The 21,840-nt window shown below is 33.9% G+C and overlaps 1 protein-coding gene across 1 annotated transcript in view; it reads left to right on the top strand.

Moving 5' to 3' along the window:
* LOC129004183 (protein LTV1 homolog) overlaps positions 1 to 13,773 on the top strand; it is a 29,363-nt gene extending 15,590 nt beyond the window's left edge. The window contains exons 6-10 of the mRNA XM_054432644.1: positions 5,668 to 5,890; positions 7,100 to 7,225; positions 10,870 to 11,037; positions 11,912 to 12,121; positions 12,620 to 13,773. Coding sequence (XP_054288619.1) covers positions 5,668 to 5,890; positions 7,100 to 7,225; positions 10,870 to 11,037; positions 11,912 to 12,121; positions 12,620 to 12,730 — 838 coding nt within the window. The 3' untranslated portion in view covers positions 12,731 to 13,773. The remainder of the gene's footprint in view (positions 1 to 5,667; positions 5,891 to 7,099; positions 7,226 to 10,869; positions 11,038 to 11,911; positions 12,122 to 12,619) is intronic.
* Positions 13,774 to 21,840: the final 8,067 nt, after the last annotated feature.

Below are 21,840 nucleotides of genomic sequence, written 5' to 3'. Positions count from 1 at the left end.
AACATAGGCAACAATATATAAATCTCGAATACAAACGACTTCCACAAATCATTTTAAAAATTATTAAAAACATTTCATAAATCAACAAACTTCAAAATTCCCTTACCTTATGTGTGTGTGTGTGTGGACGTACATATAAATGAAACAATAGGCCAATTAACAGACAGACCGATAGAAATTGAGATAAGACTTATCTCTGTTTTCATATTCTATGAAATGTAATTTTTTTTTCATATTTATTCATATTTTGGGTAAAATTATCGAAAACGTTCATAGTTGTAAGAAATGTACAGACAAATCTGAAATTTGATTGATGTAGCTAAAAAAAAAAGTTATGGTAATTTTTGCCTGCATTTTCGATATTTTAAGAAACCCTATCTGCAAGTAAACTATAGACAAACCTACGACAAAATACTCACCTATTACATTCACGTACTTCAAGTTGTACATCTCGATACTTTTTTTAAACCCTTCCACTATTATGTCAGCCTTTATTGCCGTCGATGACTTGGTCCAATTCTTATAGCACACATGTTCAGCTGGTTGGATTTGTTTGTACTCAGCCCGTGCACAGATAGAACAATAAGAGTTGCGAACCCCGACAAAGAGAACCTTCTTGGTCTTATACCCCATGATGCAAGCCTTGAAAATGAAATGTGACGCAATAAGAATGGTCGTTCAAAGGATGATAGTACATTTTTTTACAAGCATAATTAGTGTGTTTTATGCAATCATCAATATGATTCAATAAAGTGAATGAAGCTTCATACCAAGTTCCAGTTATTTAGGTTTATATCTTCACTTATTTTCGATTTATGAATGGCAATTTTAGCAATTTGGTGTTTAGCAATTTTAATATCCCTGCAATGGTTGGACATAGAACAATAACTTCAAAACTAACATAGTATTTTTTCAGCCAAACCTATTATTAAAAACAAACCTAATGTTTTCAGTAATTTTAAATGATAAAAAAGGTAAAGACCATTTCCCTCATCAACATAGGACATTTCTTACACGTATGTACTTACCACTCCGGAGAGAGCATTGTAGTTGGTTTTGTAAGACCTTTTACTCCAGGCACCATCGACTACTACTGTAATTTCTGGAGTTCCCGTTTCTTTATCAACTCTGCCTTCCTCGATCGCTAATTTAGCTTCCTCTTTAGCAGCTTCAGCCATGCTCTCCCATGAGCATTCATGAATGGCTGTATATAAGAGCTCTTGGTGTTTGTTATACGTTTTTGTAGACATACACGGCATGTCTAAACTGCAACACAGCTCCTCCAGTTGACTATATCCTTGGCCGATATTGGTCATACCTTCAACCTGCATGAATAATATTACTGTAATTGTAATTTTACATAAGGTAACTTATATAATATTTGTTTAATGTATCTAAATGTAAATGTAATTAACCAGCTAATTAAATAGTAAAAGTTAAGCAGTCAATGATAAAGTTCTCACAAATTTCTTTTAAATGAAGTGTTTTTTTAAATCTTTTTTTATCGAACGTGGCACTTTAAATTTTGGCTCGTAATAGTTCAATCTTAAGTCACAAAATTAATAGAATACATGCTTTTTTGCGGCAATAATAAAACATTTAGTCAAAATAAGCATGTATCGTATGAAACATTTTGCAATAAATCAGTTATCTATACGATATTAACCGATCTTAATAATCTTTCTTTATACTGTAGTTTAGAAGATAAATTTATAGAATTGTAAGTGGTAAGTAGGGGTTCTTTTTAAGTGACTTTGTGTAATAGTGAGAGACACATTTATGCATTGGAAATTCACTTAGTATGAAGGTCTGCTGCAACGTGGGTATTTTGATATCACCTTGTATATACTGGTGCTGTATACAACAATACTATTTCAATTAATAATGGTATCGCGCGTATAGTCTTAATACTTACCATTGAAGTATTCACATTCATTACATTTCCATTGTTAGGTAATATGTCCGTCGTGATTTTTTCAATCCTCCGACAAACCTTGCAATGGAATGTCAATTCATCTATCAGACCAATGTGTCTGTCATTTATCAAATACATATCTGAAAACTTGCAGTCAAAAGGCTCGTGGTTTTCTAGAGATTGCAGGGATTTGATAAAATGATCTATGTTAACTATCCTCCTTCCATGTATGGATATTTCTTTGGCAATATCTTCGTTATCTTCTTCATCTCTGTAAACACAAATTTATCAAGTTCCAAACTTGTAGTCGAATAATTATCATACACTCTAAAGTCAACGACCAGACTTCACATAGATGTATTTCATTTAGGCTACTTTTTTAGAAACTATTTTCAAAAATAAATGTTAATTGTTAATTATTAAACTGTTAATTGTCTTTATAATGTGAATTAAAATTTCGTAAATTACTTTTAGGGCAAAAAATATATTAAGCATGCAGAAGTAGTGTATAACATTTTAAACTGTGAAAAATTAACAGTAATAAAAAATAGGTTTGTATTACCCATCTTTCTTTAATAATTTACATAAAAATACATTTTTCTCTAAAGGGAGTTTCTAAGAAATAACATAGTTTAGAAAATACCTGGGAGCGAGAAGCTCAATTCCGGCTAACCAGTCTGAATCGTCACTGTCACTGTCAAGACTGTCATTCCGCCTGCAAAAAACATAATCAAATTTAACGTATTTACCGATTTAAAATTAACAAATGTAGTTTTAATAAACATTCTACATAGGTAGACATTTTACATTTTTAAATACATAGTTTTAACTTCATGAACAACAATAGTTACTAATACTGTACTTTATACTGACTTTAGTCAGTTCTAATTATTTATCAAGTAACTGTTAGAACATTAATATTTTAATTCTCTGTACAATTGATAAAAAGATAAATTGTATGTATTACCGAGTTAATACTACTGTATAAGGTTAGTGATTGGAAAAAAAAAAATACCTAGCATCAATATTATTTATAATGCATTAATTACCTGATGGTAATAGTCTCTCTTCCAGCATCAGGCAGATCATCATTGTTTAGTATTCCTGTAGGTTCAGCCTCAGTAACGTTATCCTTTTTGGAAATTATATCATGGTCTTTAGGAGTACTGTGATGGAAGCTGTCGCTAATCTGACATTCGGAGAGGCGTACGAAGCTGAAAAAAATATATACTGAACAAGGTATATGATAAGTCTGTACCTACTGTACTCAATAATAATTGGGTTTATTTCTCCGAGTGATTGTGTTAGCTGTAGGCCTACACAGTTTGGCAACAATGAACAGTTATTTTATAAGGATCGACTAAATGCAGAGGATTAATTAGTAATGGTAATGTTATAGCTAAATAGTTGATCTTCAAAATGCATTCCAACATTTTTTCGAAGGAGCTTTTATACTTTAATACCATTTATACTTTATAAACCTTATGAAAAGCTAAATAACGGGCAGGCAGGGCGAATTATTACCTTACCTTGTATCAGTAGATTCTATTATTTCATCATTGTTGTTCATTTCTGACATGACTGTGTTATGTTTTGAAGTAATGCCTGATTCATCTGTTTTTGGCAAATCATGGAAGACAGTAGCGTTAGACTGACATTCGCTTGCAGATACTAGGCTGAAAAAAATGGGTAGTTTAAATAATGATTAGGTTACCTTTTTTAAACCTTTTAATGATTATTTATTGCTCATTCCGGTTCATTAAACTTTCCATAATTTAAAAACAATGTTTTTAAAAAGGACCTTTTGATATTCGTTACACATTTTCCAGTATCTATCAATTGATTAAGTAGGCAAGTATTTCGTTTTTTTAATCATACAGTTATCCCGCTTATGGTAATCTAAAACACATTTAAAAAATTGCCCGCGCGTTTATTGTATTGAGTATAAACAACTGGTACTAATAATTTGATTTTTATCAATGGCCCCCTGTTATTTACTTATCCGGTACACACAGATCTAAGATTTATTTGTACACTGTTTATTACTATATTTCACTGCACAAAGTACTAGCTGATATAGATTGTATAGATTTTTGCTATGGATTATAAACAAAACAATGACAGTCTGTTGGTAGCTATAACCCTTATAACAGTTGTTGCCTTATTTGTCATAAGTTCGCCTTATTTTGACAATGACCTTCAAACCTATAAAGACAGTTACGGTACTTATTTTATCTGCTTATTAATTGGCTTATATTGATTCCTAAACATAATTAACAATAATAATAACAATAATATAACAAACCACTCACCAAATATTTCTCTTTCTTTCCCGCCACTTATCAAGATTCTTCGCTGTAGACCTTTTCCTTTTAGTGGAAAGTGTCAAATGTCGTTTGACACGAGTTTTCCTTGAAGTTCCAGGCATTTAAAAACTCACTTTTAACTATCTCTAAACTTCACAAACACAGTTAAACACAGAGGTAGAGTAGCGCCGGGTTTGACAGATGGAAACACGTGGATCAAGCATTGGAGGGGTGAGAAGCGGTGCTGAGAGGGGGATTTCCGGCGAGCTTCCCCGAGCTGTCGCTAGACGCCGGCACCGCACAGTGGTAATTTTTAATTTGCAGAGGTTTCCAAGATTACTCTTTTCGAATTAACCAATAATGATAGCTACGCACTCTAAACGGATTATAGTAGTAAAAAGACCAATCTATAGTTCTGCGTTTTTAAAATTTTCAAATAACGTTTTTTAAATAAGTTACGGCTAGTCGAAAAGGCCCTTTTTTCTTGTACTAAAACTCAAGTTTATAAGGTGTGTAATAAAGATAATTGAAATATAGAAACGCAGAACTATAGAAAATTTCATCCTCTTTAATATGAGACCTTAAATTTGATTCTATCTTCAATGTAGCAGGTGAAAAGAGAAATCTTGCAAACCCTTGCATTCGGTTGCGCGTCAGGGGTAAAGCGCGCCCTTAAATCAGTCAATGAGCTACCACAATATACGATATTTAAGAAATTTTACACGTCTATTGGAAAGATAGCTAACTCACACGCCTTGAGGTGTTTGGGATTTATAAAATTTACAATGATGAATAGAGTAAGCACCACATCATCAACAACAAAAAAAGCTACCATTCCGTTTTCTCTCGATCTTCAATACAATTCTATATTAAAAACAGCTGACCGAAGATGTGATAACATCAATGATAAGGGATGGAGAGGAGATGGCATGATGTCCTCCAGTCTGCTACCAACCCTGCGCCGAGCGATTCAGTGACAGCGCTATCAAAATGTTTGTGTATTCATACCATTTTTATATTCATCTTGTGTTCCTTTTAATTTTGTTTGGACAAGTTGCAAGCTTTGAAAATGTTGTCTTTGCAACAAAACATATATATATAAGCCAAAAATTGTGCAATTTTAATTGTGTTTGACGAAGGTATGTTAATGTTAAATCAATTTTTGTCCAGGGGCCAAAAACATAAAATTTTTAATTTTTTATGTGGATCGCTTAATAAAAACCCCAAAAAACATATTTTTACAAAGACTTCTTAAACTTTTTCAATGAAAACTTATTATGTTGTTGTACTTTTAACTCCGAACAACATGGCACAATCCGCAGTGCTGTAAACATTCCAGTTCAACAGCTATGCATGTTTTTGGGATTAGCCCCATAAAACCCCATAGTTACTCCTTCTGTTTACTGATTATAATTAGGTTGTATTTAACTTGCACACTTTTTTCAGTTCTGAGGATGAAGGAGATGATGATGAGTACATAGACTCCGATGACCTCAGTGAAGATGAAGGTAGCGTCAGTACGGTGGGAGGTCGCAGTAAAGAGTCGGACGATACTATCGGCTCCTTCCGCCAAGAAGAGACCAAGTCAAGGTTTACCGAGTTTTCTATGTCCAGTTCAGTCGTGCCTCGTAACGACCAACTTACACTGCTGGACGATCGGTTCGAGAAGGTTGGTAGACCTGAACTAATCTTCTTCCTCTAAGCCAATGTTTCCCAACCTGTAGTATGCTTAAACCATTGTGGTGGTACGTGATGACGACATAAGTATGAGTACATTTTAGGATTGTTTGGTTGTAATAGTTAATGGCAACTGTGTAAAATAATCAAGACGTATGATCGAAGAAAAAGTAATTTCATTAGTTTAACATAGTTACTTACTTAGCACTTTAAATTTATATGAGCAAAAAAGTCTTGCATCTGGTGCTAAATTGAATAAATATATCCCTCCCAGGAAAGCTTGCTGCCATTTTTCAGAAATGATCAAGGCTCGTACATGATTATAAGCATATTTATATCTAATTATAATCAAGTTTCTGAATTCTATGTTAATACCAGTTAACAAAATAGCATATGACCTTCATAATATTTTTTTTCAAATTCTACTTAATAGTGACAAAGTGGTACCATATGAAAAAAATAATTATGTTTTTCTTGTGGTGTTGTAGGCTATATCAGAAATAATGGTGGAAGAATACTGCTCTAAACAATAGGACGTTTAGATTGATAAATTGTTGTTGTTGTGTCCTGTAAACAAATTTTCCTGAAGTTTTTAGGGCTACACACAGATGAAAACCTAAATCATAATGGCAACATTGCATGCAATGTTTATGGCAGTAAGACTTGGTCTTGCTCCTTTCACAGAAAAATAAAAAACGTGTCTAAGTGGTTGAGTGACAGTAATGTGTGATTGTTTTCTCACCTTAAACCTTATCTCAGCAGTCGTTCCCAAAATAATAAACCTATTCACATATTTACGCTCCAGAAGAAGGATGTACAGAATTCCTGTCACTGGAGGAGAGAGTGTTACAAATTTTCAATTAAATAAGGACTAACTACTCAACTGCCCTTTTAAGCCTTCAACTAATTGTAGGCTACATTTTGGATGCCTTATTAATTTTAAAACAAAACTATGGGGTTTTTTTGCCTCTGATCCCCTCACTTAAAAAAAAGTCTTTACCATTCCAAACCATAAACCTCATTTTGAAACACCATGTTATTTATAATGCCACCACTCTTTTTAAAACCTGTTTCCCTAACAAAGCTTATTCTTGTATTTTGTTCAATATTAATCAACAGAAAAAAATTATACAGTAGTTCAGTAGATGTAGCAACACTGAAACTGACGTAACAACTAGCCTAATGAGTTAAAATGTTTCAGATGTTTGCTGAGTATGATGAAAATGAGATAGGAGCTTTGGACTGTGAAGAGATCGAAGGTGAAATAAATCCAGCTGATGACATGGTGCTGCGACTGGCTGAAGAAGAGTTTGACACACGTTCTAAAGTAAGATCAATGCGTTGTTCAATCAATACCTTATCATAATAACCCTGTTGCAGCAAACCTGCACTCGACTTTGTGAGTTGTAGGTTTTACTGTACCCACAGTAATAATAGCTTCATCCCTATAGGGAAATTTGCTAAATTCCCAAATTTAACCTAATTTCAAGTAATCTACTACTTATAGTCATACCTGGCTTATAAGGTCAACCCAAGGAAGGAGACTCAAACTGTTACTATGAAGGCTGTGCATAAATTGAGGTATCCAATGATTACCAGCCACACTCATGTGAGCTATTTCAAATCTTGACACCAGAGCCGTGGTTTTTACCTCTCCCTCTACTATTCTAAGCGAGGAACATGAATAGAGACATATTTGTGAACGTAGTTAATGTGGCTAATGGGTGGATGGAGAGTTAGGAGGTAGTTGTAAATATTCTTAGAATGTCTAGCACAGTGTATATACAGGGTGTTGAAAATGTCTGGACCAACATTATATCTGGTGAGTGGTTAAAGAAAAACAACTGATATTTTGTGTACGGATATACTATGGTTTTACCTATCTTTTGGTGCCTTATGAAATTTTTTACCACTCATAGGGAACGTCCTGTGGAGGATGCAGTAAAAAGTTTTAATGGAAGCCTATGGTAAATGATACATCATTTTAAAGGCCATTTTCTTCTGAGTAAGGAGCCGCAAGTTTCATCTCAAAAGGACCACCCTAGCAAAAATGGCAACTGTTTGAAATTTAAAAACCCATTGCTATTTAAATGGTCCGTATTTGTTTCCTTTAAATGCTATTACAAGCCAGTTACGAAGTACAGTAGTTTATCACGTGGTGAACTGAAAAATGACTGAAAAAAAAACATTTAACTAAATTGTTTGTGTTGTTTTACTAAACTTATTTTTAACAGAAATACCAATTAAGCTTTCAATTATTTTCAAAAACTTCAAACAGTCGCCATTTTTGCTAGGGTGGTCCTTTTGAGATGAAACTTGCGGCTCCTTACTCAGAAAAAAATGGCCTTTAAAATGATGTATCATTTAGCATAGGCTTCCATTAAAACTTTTTACTGCATCCTCCACCGGACGTTCCCTATAAGTGGGTTTTTAAATTTCAAACAGTCGCCATTTTTGCTAGGGTGGTCCTTTTGAGATGAAACTTGCGGCTCCTTACTCAGAAAAAAATGGCCTTTAAAATGATGTATCATTTAGCATAGGCTTCCATTAAAACTTTTTACTGCATCCTCCACAGGACGTTCCCTATAAGTGGTAAAAAATTTCATAAGGCATCAAAAGATAGGTAAAACCATAGTATATCCGTACACAAAATATCAGTTGTTTTTCTTAAACCACTCACCAGATATAATGTTGGTTCCAGACATTTTCAACACCCTGTATAAGCTGTGACTATACTTCAGATTTAATTGAGTCAGTGACAGTAAATAGTTTTTTTTGTGCGGACTTTGGTGTGACTGAGGAAGAGGTAACTGATAAAGAGACGTCGCTAAGACTATCGAGGACTGTAAAACCCCTTACACTTTTTGGTTAGCAAACAAAGTTTTAAATCACTATCAAAGGTCTGTGGGTCCCTGATATTTTTGGTTCAGGTGAGGCTTCAGTTCGGGATGGAAAATATTGTCTGGCCAAGGTTAGGTTAGGTCAATGAAGTCAAGTTTATATTTTTGCCTCAGAGAAAGCGTCTGCAAAGATGTGCGATATAAAATTATGATTTTGTCCTGATTGTGGGTGATGTTCAATGGTTTGTCATGTTCATGGGAGTAAAAAAAATTATGTTGCCGTAATCTCACAGATATATTTACAATTGGCTCCTTGGATGTTCTTCATTTCACTCTAACTGCAGAATATTTTGCTGAGACTAGAAGATGTTCTCGGGTTTTTTCATAGTGACTGCAAAAAATGTTAATAGTCTTACCGTGAATATGTTCTTACTTTATGGGTGACTGCAGAAGATGTTTACGATCTTGCTGTGAACGTAGAAGAAGTTCTCAGATTCACCGTGACCACAAGTTCCTCCAAGGGTCAATCCATTTCAAGTGGTCCAAAGATGGTTGCTTCAAGACTTTAAAATTTTTTTGATATTTTTATCCTTGAAAGTACACATTATTAGATGTACAAAAACAGAATTATTTTATTTTTCTACTGTATGACGGCCATGTTTTTGTTAGTCGAATGCCCGTATTCAGCTATTTCAGAGCTGTGCATTATATTTAAATATCTACTAATCTTAGAACATTAAAATAAAAACCAATCTCTTCAGAAAGATCTAAACTTTAATATGGTAATAAAGTTACCGTATACACTTTAAACTAAATATATAGGTCTAATTACCTGGTTAAAGTTTAACATCCACGTAAACGATGTTACGAAAACTGATTTTTATGAATCACTTCTAGGAGTCAAAATGGTTTACGATTTGTCGTAATTATGTTAGACGTTCACGATTTTGCCAATGTTATAGAAGATGTTCTCGAATTCGTTGTGACCTTCAAAGACTTTCGAGTCTATTGCGATATAGGGGATGCAATATTGTTTGGATCAATTGTAATACCACAAATAATTTCTTATAAAAAGTAATAAAAGTTAATACAATTTTAAATTTATTGTGAGCCCTACTAAAAAAGTTAATTTTTATTAATTAATTTTTATTAATTTTAGCTGAATTTTTATTTAAACCTGACCCCCACCTGACCTGAAGCAAAAAGTACTGGCTCGCAGACACCAAATACTAAAATGAATGAACATTCGCTACCATACCATCCTCGTACAATGTTTACGACTTTCTAAAATATGTATGATTACTGGCAATTATTATTATCCATAAGTAGACCCTTCCCACTGAGACCTAATCACAGAAGATGATTCACACTTGATGGAATCGTGGTTTTGTTTCCCTCACTAGACTACTATGAAGAGATTAACTGTTCGACAAGGGGAGGTGGGACTGGGTCCCACAGCGTCACACAGCATGCAGTGGTTGGATTTGAACCAGCTTGCTTAGTTGCAACAAGAGTTTGATGCAAACCTTAATTTACAGACAACCCTCATTTTTATTGTACATTCCTTGGATATTGTGCCTTGGCTTAGGATGGAAATTGAAATCCTATTAAAGATTGAAGGTTGGACCTAAAGTCGGGACCACGTAAGTTTGCAGTTGGTTGCAGCCAATCACAAAACAAGGCTAGTGCGACGTTGCCACATCGCCCGTTGACAACACTAATTAAAATATACTAAGCAATATTTTCAAATCAGCTGGTATTATTAGATTTGGCAACACCGCACGGTTCTCATTGGTTCATCCAAAACCATATGGTAAATAGGCTCCTCCCTCAACTACAAACTTACGTGGTCCCGACTGTATGTCAAGTATTTGATCTTACCACTGAGTTAGAGGGATTACCATTGGTTATAGATTGTGTCAACTACAGCAGTGAGCAGTATTGTGACTCTCTTGTTGTCAAGAGCCTTTCTCTCGTCCTTCCCACTTCCTATCCTGATTGACACGAACTATAGTTTTACAAATGATATATTTGACCCAAGGTGTTAAATGGACCATAATGGTGTACTCTCCAATAAAATTTATTTGCTATGATTTTACTTAACAGAATATCTTGTCATTGTTCATTTCAGGTACCAGATCCAGAAGGTAACAACATACTCTTGTCAGATTCAGATACGTCTAGCCTAGAGGATGAAAGATTCGTTCTGATAGAAGAGAAAGAGAAATGGGACTGTGAGTCAATCCTCTCAACATACTCAAACATCTATAATCATCCTAAACTCATTACTGAGCCAAAAGTGAGTACATTCATTCATAAGCTTTAGTGGTAGTATGATTCAAGAATACAAATGTCAAAACCAAAATCTAAACAATTTTGTCTTGAATCTCTCTTGAACTCGAGTACAATTTTTATATGATATGGTCAAAATTTCCTTTTAGGTTTCTTTCTCTGCTATTTAAACTTCATTTTGAATCAATTTTAAATCTTAAAGTATAACGTATAACCCTAGCAACGTTTTGATCATCTCATGCCATTGCGACAACCACATCTCTTACCGCTATTGCAGTGATTCCCATCAAAATCCATTAAATCTTAAAACTTGAATCTTTTCTCTAGATATGGTGGAGTTGAGAATCGAGATTTAGATTGGACCCATCATTAAAATAGGCTCACAATATTTTTGCTGTTTGCTTATTGAGACGTTACATTAGAAAGACATGGGTGTGGCCTAATGTTTTTGCTCATTCGTCAAATTAAGGACCAAAACTTATATCTGATGAACCATTTACTTTTAAATACTGAATCAGACATCCCTTCTAAATTATAGGTGTAACCAATTTTATTATTTAAAAAGGACATATTTGAATTTGAGTGAGCCATTTACAGAGTGCGCTTCTGTTTAAGAAGATTCACTTCACTCCTTGTTTCATACTAAAAGATCAAACAAGTGGAGTTTATATGTGACAAAAATAATTTAAAGTTATCAACAAGTTTCCTCTCAGTTAACTTGGTTAAGCAGTTCCCGTAATTAACAGAAATCAGTAATGAATGACATAAATTCAACTACAATTTTCATTCTTAAACTGGATGCAAGTTTAGCATTGGAATGAAATTTCTAGTTCTACATTGCAAGGTTGATAGTAAGTGTTAACTTTCCAATTTTCTTTCAGGTTAGTAAAATAAAGATCAGCAGCCGCACGGGGATGCCTGTAGCAGACGACAGACTGACAGCCAAGAACCTAGCCAGACTGGGGGGAGAGGGGGGTAAAAGTGGTCCGGGGTCTGTCATCTCGGCACTGTCTACACTCTCCATACGCAACAAGGACGAGACTCCAGAGGAGAAGAAACAGAGGAAAACTGCCCTTAAACAGTACCGAAAGGTCAGTGTCTGCAGTGAATATTGGACAGTACGGTAAAACAACTAACAATTCTTTGAGACAGCAACCCACACTAGGGTGTGTGTTTTCAGCTGAATATCAATTCAAGGTGATGTAGAATGGTTTGAGATGAACTGTGTAACTTTTTTACAGATTAAGATTAGCTATTAGTCAAGAACATCTATATATGTATAGGCAAGCACGTTTCTTTTAAACCTTTTTTCTCATCTCGTGTAGTTATTGAATCATTTGTTTAAATTACACTTGTATCTTGTAAAACTACTCCACTTTCCCAAAATGAGTCTCATTTTGGCCCAAAACTGAATAGTAAGATCTTTTGTGGTCTCAAGCCTTACGTTGATTATATTAGCTCCAAAGAATGTATGCTGGAATCTACTATTGGTAAAAGAACTCCTAGGCTTATGCTCTGTTACAAAGCACAGGGACTACTTGTTCTTTTAACGATTTACAATTTTTCAAAACTGTTTTCATTGTTCACAGGAGCGAAGAATAGAAAGAAAGATCAACAGTAGCGCATTCAAGGAAGAAAAGAAACGCCAAGAGAAGAACATGATGAATGCCAGAGTGAATACTGTAGCAGTTCACCTTTGATGAAATTATCTTCTTTGTTCAAGAAACTTGGCGGTTTTTGTAAATAAGAAACTTAACTTTTTTTCCTTTTTAACAAGTAATGGAATCAAAAGTCTTATCCAGATAAAAAGATAAAGAACTAGTTGGCTCCAAACTAAGTTGTTTTTACTGTTCTAAAATTTATGGTAGATGGGAGATTTGCATTTATATAAAATAGAAATTAGTATTCATCACAGAGAAAAAAGGTTCAGACGATGCAAGCTAATGGTATAACTGTGCGCTTTCAGCTATGATATGTTGGGGCGGAAATATACTTGTGACAATCAAGGAAGAGCCTGAACGATGAGCACTTTGCAGAAATGCCTATCACACAGGACACAGGGTCTTCCTCCATCGTGAGCATTCAGTACATGAGGGCAAGGGGGGCAGAGGAAGGTCATGAAGTCGTTGCCTTAAGACACCAGCACTAGCGCTAGACACCACCTTAGTATACCATTGAATGTTTCCTCTTTATCTTACTTCTCTGTGTTTTTATTTAGATTGATGCGTACGGAGCAAATTTTAACTTAAGAAAATTAAGTGGGTGACTTGAAAGAAGTTCTTGAACTTTCTATCTAGTTGCCATTGAGGAAAATGATTACATTTTAACCAAAAGAACTACATTGTTAAACCTGAAATATCATCAGGGAGTAGTTAAATTAATCCTTTCTTGAACTCATTTTAATAGAGCCAATAAGTTGATATCCTTCCATAGCATATCATGGAATTTTAATAATTTTATCTTATCCTAAATTATCATTTATTACCATTATTGCCTAGTATGTTTTCCTAACTATATTAATTTGGAAACTCCAGCAAAGTTTAGTTTTTTATGAAATATATTATTTATAATTTAAGTTGGGGCCTAAAATAATTTATTAGCAAAGCTAGGAAATGTCAAATTTTTACAAGAAATGAAGAAATAATAATTTTTTATCCTTAGGGACTTCCCTGTTTCTTGAGTCCATTATTTTATGTTAGCAAATGTTGTTTTCAACATGTATATAAATATGTTTTCTAAAACACTATGTTTTATTTATTTGTACTCCTGGTTCGTCTTGCTTAGTTTTTATAAGCATTATACATATACGTCTACCTCTATCCCTACCTCCAACGCTAACCTTTACCTCTACCACCAACTCTACCCCTATCCCTACCTCAAACTCTACCTCTATCTCTACCTCCGACTTTACCCCTATCCCTATCCCAAACTCTACCTACAACTCTAACCTTATCTCTGCCTCCAACTTTACCCCTATCCCTATCTCAAACTCTACCTCCAACACTAACCCTTACCTCTACCTCCTCCAACTCTAACCCAATCCCTACTTCCAACTCTAACCCTTATCTCTATCTCCAACTCTATCCCTACCTCAAACTCTGCCTTCAACGCTAACCCTTCACATACCCTATAAATACCCTTATTCAGTTTTTGTCTGACCCTTATCTCTATCTCCAACTCTATCCCTACCTCAAACTCTGCCTTCAACGCTAACCCTTCACATACTCTATAAATACCCTTATTCAGTTTTTGTCTGATAGAGGAATGGGCTTAATTTTAAATCCTCTTATAACTTATATACAGACAAGTTAAAAAAAAGTTTAACTTTTTATCTTTTCCACAAAACAGATTGCATTTAATGTCTTGTATAGCACAACTTTAATAACAATTCTCTCATGGGGATTATCAAAATATAATACTTGCTATAAGGTTGACATTTCTTTGAAGGGTTACAATAACTTAGGTGATATTAAATCCAGGATATTTGAAAATGAAAATGACTATTGTTATCAAGGGCAATGTTATTGAGGTTCTACTATATGACTTAACACACTAGCGTCAGGTTGCACAAACTGGATGAATACCATACCAACTGTTACAAACAAAACAAACATCTCAGTTACCGAACTACAGTCAAAGTCAAATAATCCTAAACAGTCAAAGGTTTGTGGCATGAGGTCTAATTCCTGCATAAAGACCTGCATTTGTTGTTTCTTTGATAGTGGTAAGCGTGAACAACTAATCTCTCGATCGAGTTCATTGTTTATATATTCCATTTTCTCATTCACGGACGAACAACAGTGCACTACCCAAAGGAATCCCACGTTTTCTATAGCTACATGAAGCATAATGAAGAGATCTAGGCTAGATTTGAACATGTTTGTTCGGAGTCCCAAGTCCAGCCAGATATGAGCCATGAACTTTGAAACATCAATGAAGTTTTTAATCATCACCACTGTTACGATCAAAGAGTAGAAATTGTCAATTTTTTCATTTATTTCGAGCAACTTATGAAAATAGGAGATGTTAATCGACTCTGAACTTGGTTTGGTTTTAACGCAATCAAGTCTTTTAGCCACAAAGCATTTTAGCACTGCCATTTGGTAGATTAGACTGTAAGCTAGAACTGTACAAAAACAATCTTCTACAACTTTTACCTCAAATCCGATGATGAAGAAGCAAATGAAGAAATTCTGCAATGCCAACCACATGTAAAACATTGCAGAAATAAAAGCTTTGTAGTCGTTTTTAGGTTGGAAACCCAAAAACATTTCATCAATCCGACCAATGTCTATTAGGGTCACACGGTTTTCCTCTTTTGAGACATACTTCAAGGAACATAACCTTGCTAATGTCCCGATAATACTTGCCACCATACTCACAAAGGAGATTATGTCCAACACCAGATAAGACTCGAACAAGGCTATTGCAGAACAAGTAAAACATAATTTGAAAAACCATTTCTCAAATTTGCTTTTAGAACCCCCTCCGATTTTGGTGACAGAAATGGGTAGATTGTCTAATACTGTGACAAAGGATGTGAAAGGTATCATGTTTGTTGGTGAATAACACTATCCTGGATTGGTCTAGTAAATTATTGGTTTGAACTTGTAGTTGCTATCTAGCAAAGAAAGATGCACTAAATAATTCAGGCAATTTACCTTATTGTTTTGGATACTGGAATCATTAGGACTTGTATCGATTCCATGTTTAATCTCTTTTTTTACTCTATCCTCCTTAATAGGAGTGAAAATGTGTACTGCAGTTCTAGCATACACTTCCAATCTATTTCTCTTCCATTGTTTACTCCTTATCTTCAATTCCTCACTTCATGCTCTTCCTTATTCTAGTTAATTTTCTTTCATTTTGAAAAATAAAGTAATATCTCAACCCAAGTAAACTACCTGTACAACCTACTGTATTACATAACATTGGTTGAATAAAAACTGTTCATTACTGATCACTTATCAAAGCTAGTGACACACTTGGTGTAAATATATTTTTTTCAATTTGAATGCAGGGTGATTGTAGATATAAGAGAGAGATGGTTCTTGTAGCTTTGTCAAGAGATGTGTCTTTAGTCAGGACCCAAACTATCAAGGACATCTATATCTAGTTTTGAATAACGGAATAACCAACAAGCTACATTCTTGTTTTAGTGTTGAATCAAGTGACTCTCCCTCGGAAGTATTCGCTGACAAAAAATGCTTTGAATGAACACAACTTAAACACCAACAACAATTGAGACGTCCAAAACTCCCAAAATAAGGTGCTATTGCTATTGTATGAGTGTTCAATCCAATTACAATGAATGTTAGTATTCTTGAAAACAAGACTGCTGGGAGTTTTTTTTTAACTTGTACAATAAAAACACGTTCATTATCCGATGTACTGGTATTTAATAAGATAGTCTACTTTTAATATCTATTCAGTTTATTTCAAACTCCTTTGTCAGTATATTGAGTGTATGATAAACAAACAAGAATATTATATTGGTGGAGAGCTCAAGTGCTAGATAAATATTGCAAGTTAATCCCACTGAAACATTATATCGAGTTGTTTCAATTTTAATATATGAACTTAATCTTATGTTTGTACATATATCTTTATTCTTCATGGTTCATGGACCAGCAATGCAACTTAGAGGAATATTAGTTCCACACCAATATGGTGCTGTTTCTGTCTCATTATGATCTTTGAACACAGAATTGCTCGATCTGCTTCCCTTTTAACACGTTTGAGTGTTGATATGACAGGGAATAACGTTCAACATTGAAATAAATACAGCTTCCATGTTTAATGTTTCATGTCGACCCGCAATTTTGATGTTAAAGTTACTTAGTTAGGCTCATATTGTTATTGATTGGTTTTCATAGGAATGGATGAAAATGACAATATTTTCACTCTTGTTTTTAATTATGAGATAATTTTTTACGTTTTCAATATAGATTAGTTTCTCTGACAACAAAAAGAATACCCCCGCCGCAGCAAACCTGCAGACTAAGCGAATTTCCATTGGAACCTGATTGGATTTACACTAAAATGCCTCCATAAAAATTATCACATTTATTTCCTATTTAAATAGAATTAGTTTAACGAGTATTTAGGTTTGCTGCATCAGGGAGGGTAAAAAAGTGCTTTTTTTTTGTAAAATGTTAATAGTTTAGTAAGAAATTAAAGTATTTTCTAAATTCGATCAAAATATGTTCATAAACAAGCAAACTACAACAGTTGACTTATTGTCCATAAAAATAACATGTCAATTTTAAATTTACAATATTTTGGAATTTTCTCCGTAACCATTAGGCGCACAACAACGCTCCAATAAACTAAATTATTAGTTTTTTTAAGCTCTACAAAATGGTTTGGAAAGAAATGGTAAAATTTTGTGTTTTTTGGGTCAAAAATGGGAAAAACCTATTTTTACCCCATAAAACCCCATATAAAACCCCGTTCCCAGTTAAATATCTATATCTACTTCAGATCATGCTGGTTCGCGAACTCGTTAGAATAAATGTAGGTTTACACGTTTATACCAAATTTCATCAAAATCGGATCATTTTTGCTCGAGTTATCGCGCTAACGGACACATATATATATGTATATGAATTTGAAGGGATGGTGTTTTTGGCCTCTAGGGACCTTAAAACGAAAAAGTAAATCGGTCCCGGGTCCAGGTCTTACCATGAGTACTACGGTAATGGTAATAGCTTATTCCCTATATGGGAAATTCGCTAAAATTAAAAATGTTTGCTTAGATTTGCTTAGGCCTATTATTTCTCATTTTTAGCGAATTTCCCATATTAAGAAATAAGCTATTACCGTAGTACTCATGGTAAGACCTGGACGCGGGACCGATTTTTTTTTTCGTTTTGAGGTCCCTAGAGGCCAAAAACACCATCCGTTCAAATTCATATATATATACATATTTATATATTTATATATATATATATATGTGTCCGTTAGCACAATAACTCGAGCAAAAATGATCCGATTTTGATGAAATTTGGTACAAACGTGTAAACCTACGTTTATTTGAACGAGTTCGCGATCCAGCATGATCGGACCATGGGAACCGGGGTTTACGGGGGGTTTTATGGGGTAAAAATAGGTTTTTCCCATTTTTGACCCAAAAAACATAAAATAATGCAATTTCTTTCCAAACCATTTTAACTTAAAAAAAAACAGCTTAAAAAAACAAATAATTTAGTATATTGAAGCGTTATTATGCGCCTAATGGTTACGGAGAAAATTCCAAAAAATTGTAAATTTAAAATTCCCATGTTATTCTTATGGAGAATAAGTAAACTGTTGTAGTTTGCTTGTTTATGAACATATTTTGATCAAATTTGGAAAATGTTTTTATTTCTTACTAACTATTAACATTTTACAAAAAAAAACCAGTTTTACCCTTCCTGATGCAGCAAACCTAAGTGCTTGTTAAACTAATTCTATTTGAATAGGGAATAAATGTTATATTTTTAAGTAGACATTTCAGTGTAAATCCAATCAGGCAAATGGAAATTCGCTTAGTCTGCAGGATTGCTGCGGCGGGGTATCTGTTAATTATACATTTCCATTAAGCTGATTAAAATAAGTAACATCAAATATTTTTTTAAACCAAACTATTTGCTTATTTACTCTGTATTGATGTCTTTCATCCCCCATTTTCATTCAGATGTTAGTGAAGAAAATACCACTGTAGGCTTTACTTGTGAATGTTTCTAAATACGAAACTTTTGGTTTGATGAATTCCAAATTACTACTTTCCTTCCATTACATTGCTCACCTTACTTTTAGCTAATTTTCTTTTAAATGTTTCCAATTCCTCTTGCATTAAATATCTACTATAGTTTGGCCGCTTAGAAAACGACCTGCACGCTAGTTGAATTTCTCTAAGATTTCACAAACAAGATGCTTGTCCACTATTTCATTTTACTGTATTTTTAATATTCTAGTTTTCTTACTGTTTCTAATGTCTAACCCCAGTGCTAGAGGGCAAAACAAAAAATCAGCCTTTAAATTAATACTCTGCAGAGTAGAACCAACAATCCTTAAATTTGAGGCCAGCTCTAAGTCAACAAGGACTTTTATTAGGCTTAATAAATAAATTAAGCGTGATAAACATTACACTTCCATCCAAATCAGAGCATATTTTAAGGGATTTCCAGTGGGTGACAGTGGCGCCGGACTTACCGGGGGGCCTGGGGGTGGGGGGTATTCATACCCCCATTAAAAAGGGGGTACGAGGCCCCCCCGGAAATTTTTGGATAAATTTAAGTGAAAATCACAATCAACGTATCTTTTAGTGAATTTTTAGATTAGGCTATATTTGCTTGTAAATAGTCTCTTGGGCCATAATCATACATAGCTCAATACTCTAAAAAATTTACATAATGTTATTTTAAATTCCTATAGATTTAAAATGTGAATCATTAAAAAAAAATATGCCGGCACCACCCATAGTCAACTGGGCGACAAAATCTCAGCACTGGGCGACAATCCCTGATCCAAATAAAAAAACATCATACTACAGGTAGCTTGGTACCTTAAAATGTATTCTACATAATAAGATGACACACTCAGAAGTCAATTCAACTAATTCCTTATGGTAAAAATGTGCAGTATGGAAAATGTATACAGTGTGTAAATTAAGTTTTGAAACAAATCTGTATTTTCAAAACCTAAATAGATAGAAATATTCTGTTTGTGGCAATAATTGTTAACAAAGGTTCTGCAATTTTTTACATCAACATTTTTTTTACCCCCCCCCCCCCTAACAGGGTAGGGGGTAGGGAGTGAATTATTTTTTTCAAATAGGAACTTCTATTGAAATTACCTGCCATTTTGGCTAGGGGTGAGATATTTAACTCGGATTTGCGTCATTGTGTTTCTTTAGACAAACCCTTCAAAATGAGGGGTCACTCAATAGCGGTTGCTATTTGAAAAAAAATAAGTCACCCCCTACCCCCTACGCTGTTAGGGGGGTAAAACATATTTTTGGTGTAAAAAATTGCGAAACCTTTGTTAACAATTATTGCCAAAAACAGAATATTTCTATCTATTTCGGTTTTAAAAATACAGATTTGTTTCAATGCTTAATTTACACACTGTATAGCCTATTAACAGGCAAGCATGTTATTTCTTTCAAACATTTTTTCTTAGCTTGTGTAAAATCTATGTACACAGGTAAAATCTATGTACAAGTATGTTTTAGACAGGTAAAATCTATGTATACTGTTAGAAAGGATTTCCTGTAGATATGCAGTCCCTTTAAAAATTAAAATAGGCTAAAAAATAAACACAAAAAATGAATTTGAAATTAAAAAAAATAACATGGGCCTTATGGGGTGAAGAAATGACAACAAAAATAAACAGAAAATCAAAACAAATTGAAGAAATTAGAATCACATGTTTTATTTATAGTGTGGGGTGAAAATAGAGAAGCCTGTACATTACATATTTTTGGTCAGTTTTCGACCACTAGTTTAAATAATTCTATTTATAGAAAACTATAATATAGTTTTTCAGCAAATTCTTATAAGGCTAACTTTATAAACATAAACAAGTCTTGAAATTTAAAGTAAATTGTAATTGGGTTATTCAAATTTCCATTCTTGGTACTATTTCAAGTTAATACAATCAACTATACTGACACTACTTGCAAACTGCGTTATCGACACTACTTGCAAACTGCTTTTCCAACACGACTTGCACCCTCGTGGTCTGCACGCGAGCGCTTTGCGGAGAAAGAGAGAACTAGGAAAAATTAAAAACAACGTAGTACAATGGTAGTACCACGCTTAAGGTGCCGGTACTACTCAATAAGTACCTGCTACACTCACTCTGTACGAAACATTGTTCCTTCAATAGAATGAATTGGCCATGAATGTGATCCGTATTGGCAAACATTGGTTTATTATTTGTACTGTAATCCATAACATTATTTCGGTACTACTCAATAAGTACCTGGTACACTGTACGAAACATTGTTCCTTCAATAGAATGAATTGGCCATGAATGTGATCCGTATTGGCAAACATTGGTTTATTATTTGTACTGTAATCCATAACATTATTTCGTCTTTCTTTTACATATTATGTTTAATCGTTGATTTTGGAAAATAAAATATACGGTTTTGTTCTATTGTAAAATTTGAAGTAGGTTTTGTTATGTATTCCATAACTGGTTTTGGTGCGAGTGTCCACGTTGAATATTATTGTTTCTTATTTATTTGGTCACGTTGTTTTACAATGGTTTTACAGGACACAATCTACTCTTGACTATGAGGAAAGAATCAACAATTTACAAATAATTTATTTTATTTGGTTGAAATACAAGTTATTATTTAATAAGTTGTTGAAATGTTCAGCCCATCAAATTACCTCTCTATGAAGTTCTAACTTTGAATTCAGGCACAAATAAATAGATTTGAAACCACTGACTGTATAAATCAACCATACAGAACGAATTCCTTGCTTTTGAAAGATATTGCTTTACTTACCCTTTTATATTCGAATAGTAAATGTCTTTTAATCCTCCTAAAGGTTCTTATAGTAATTTACAACATTTAACAATTTACTGTATTTACCGACTAGACAATCAATACAGAGTAGAGCTTTATCAGGATTGACCCAGCGACATTCTGGTTATTTAGAAGGTATGAAGTGTCCACATAGATGGGACGTCTATCGTCTACACTCCAGTACGCCAAAGTCAATAGTACGTTACTTTCACAAAAGTAATAAAAAGTTATAGATTTTTTATCGAACAAGCTAAGCTGGATTTCTTACCACTTAAAACTATTTCG

The sequence above is a fragment of the Macrosteles quadrilineatus genome, unplaced genomic scaffold (genome assembly GCF_028750875.1).
Source record: "Macrosteles quadrilineatus isolate MER2022 unplaced genomic scaffold, UCM_ALF_1.0 Scaffold_9__3_contigs__length_116548681, whole genome shotgun sequence".
NCBI lineage: Eukaryota > Metazoa > Arthropoda > Insecta > Hemiptera > Cicadellidae > Macrosteles > Macrosteles quadrilineatus.
Note: the sequence above shows the minus strand (reverse complement) of the source record. Positions and strands in the feature narration are given on the sequence as shown.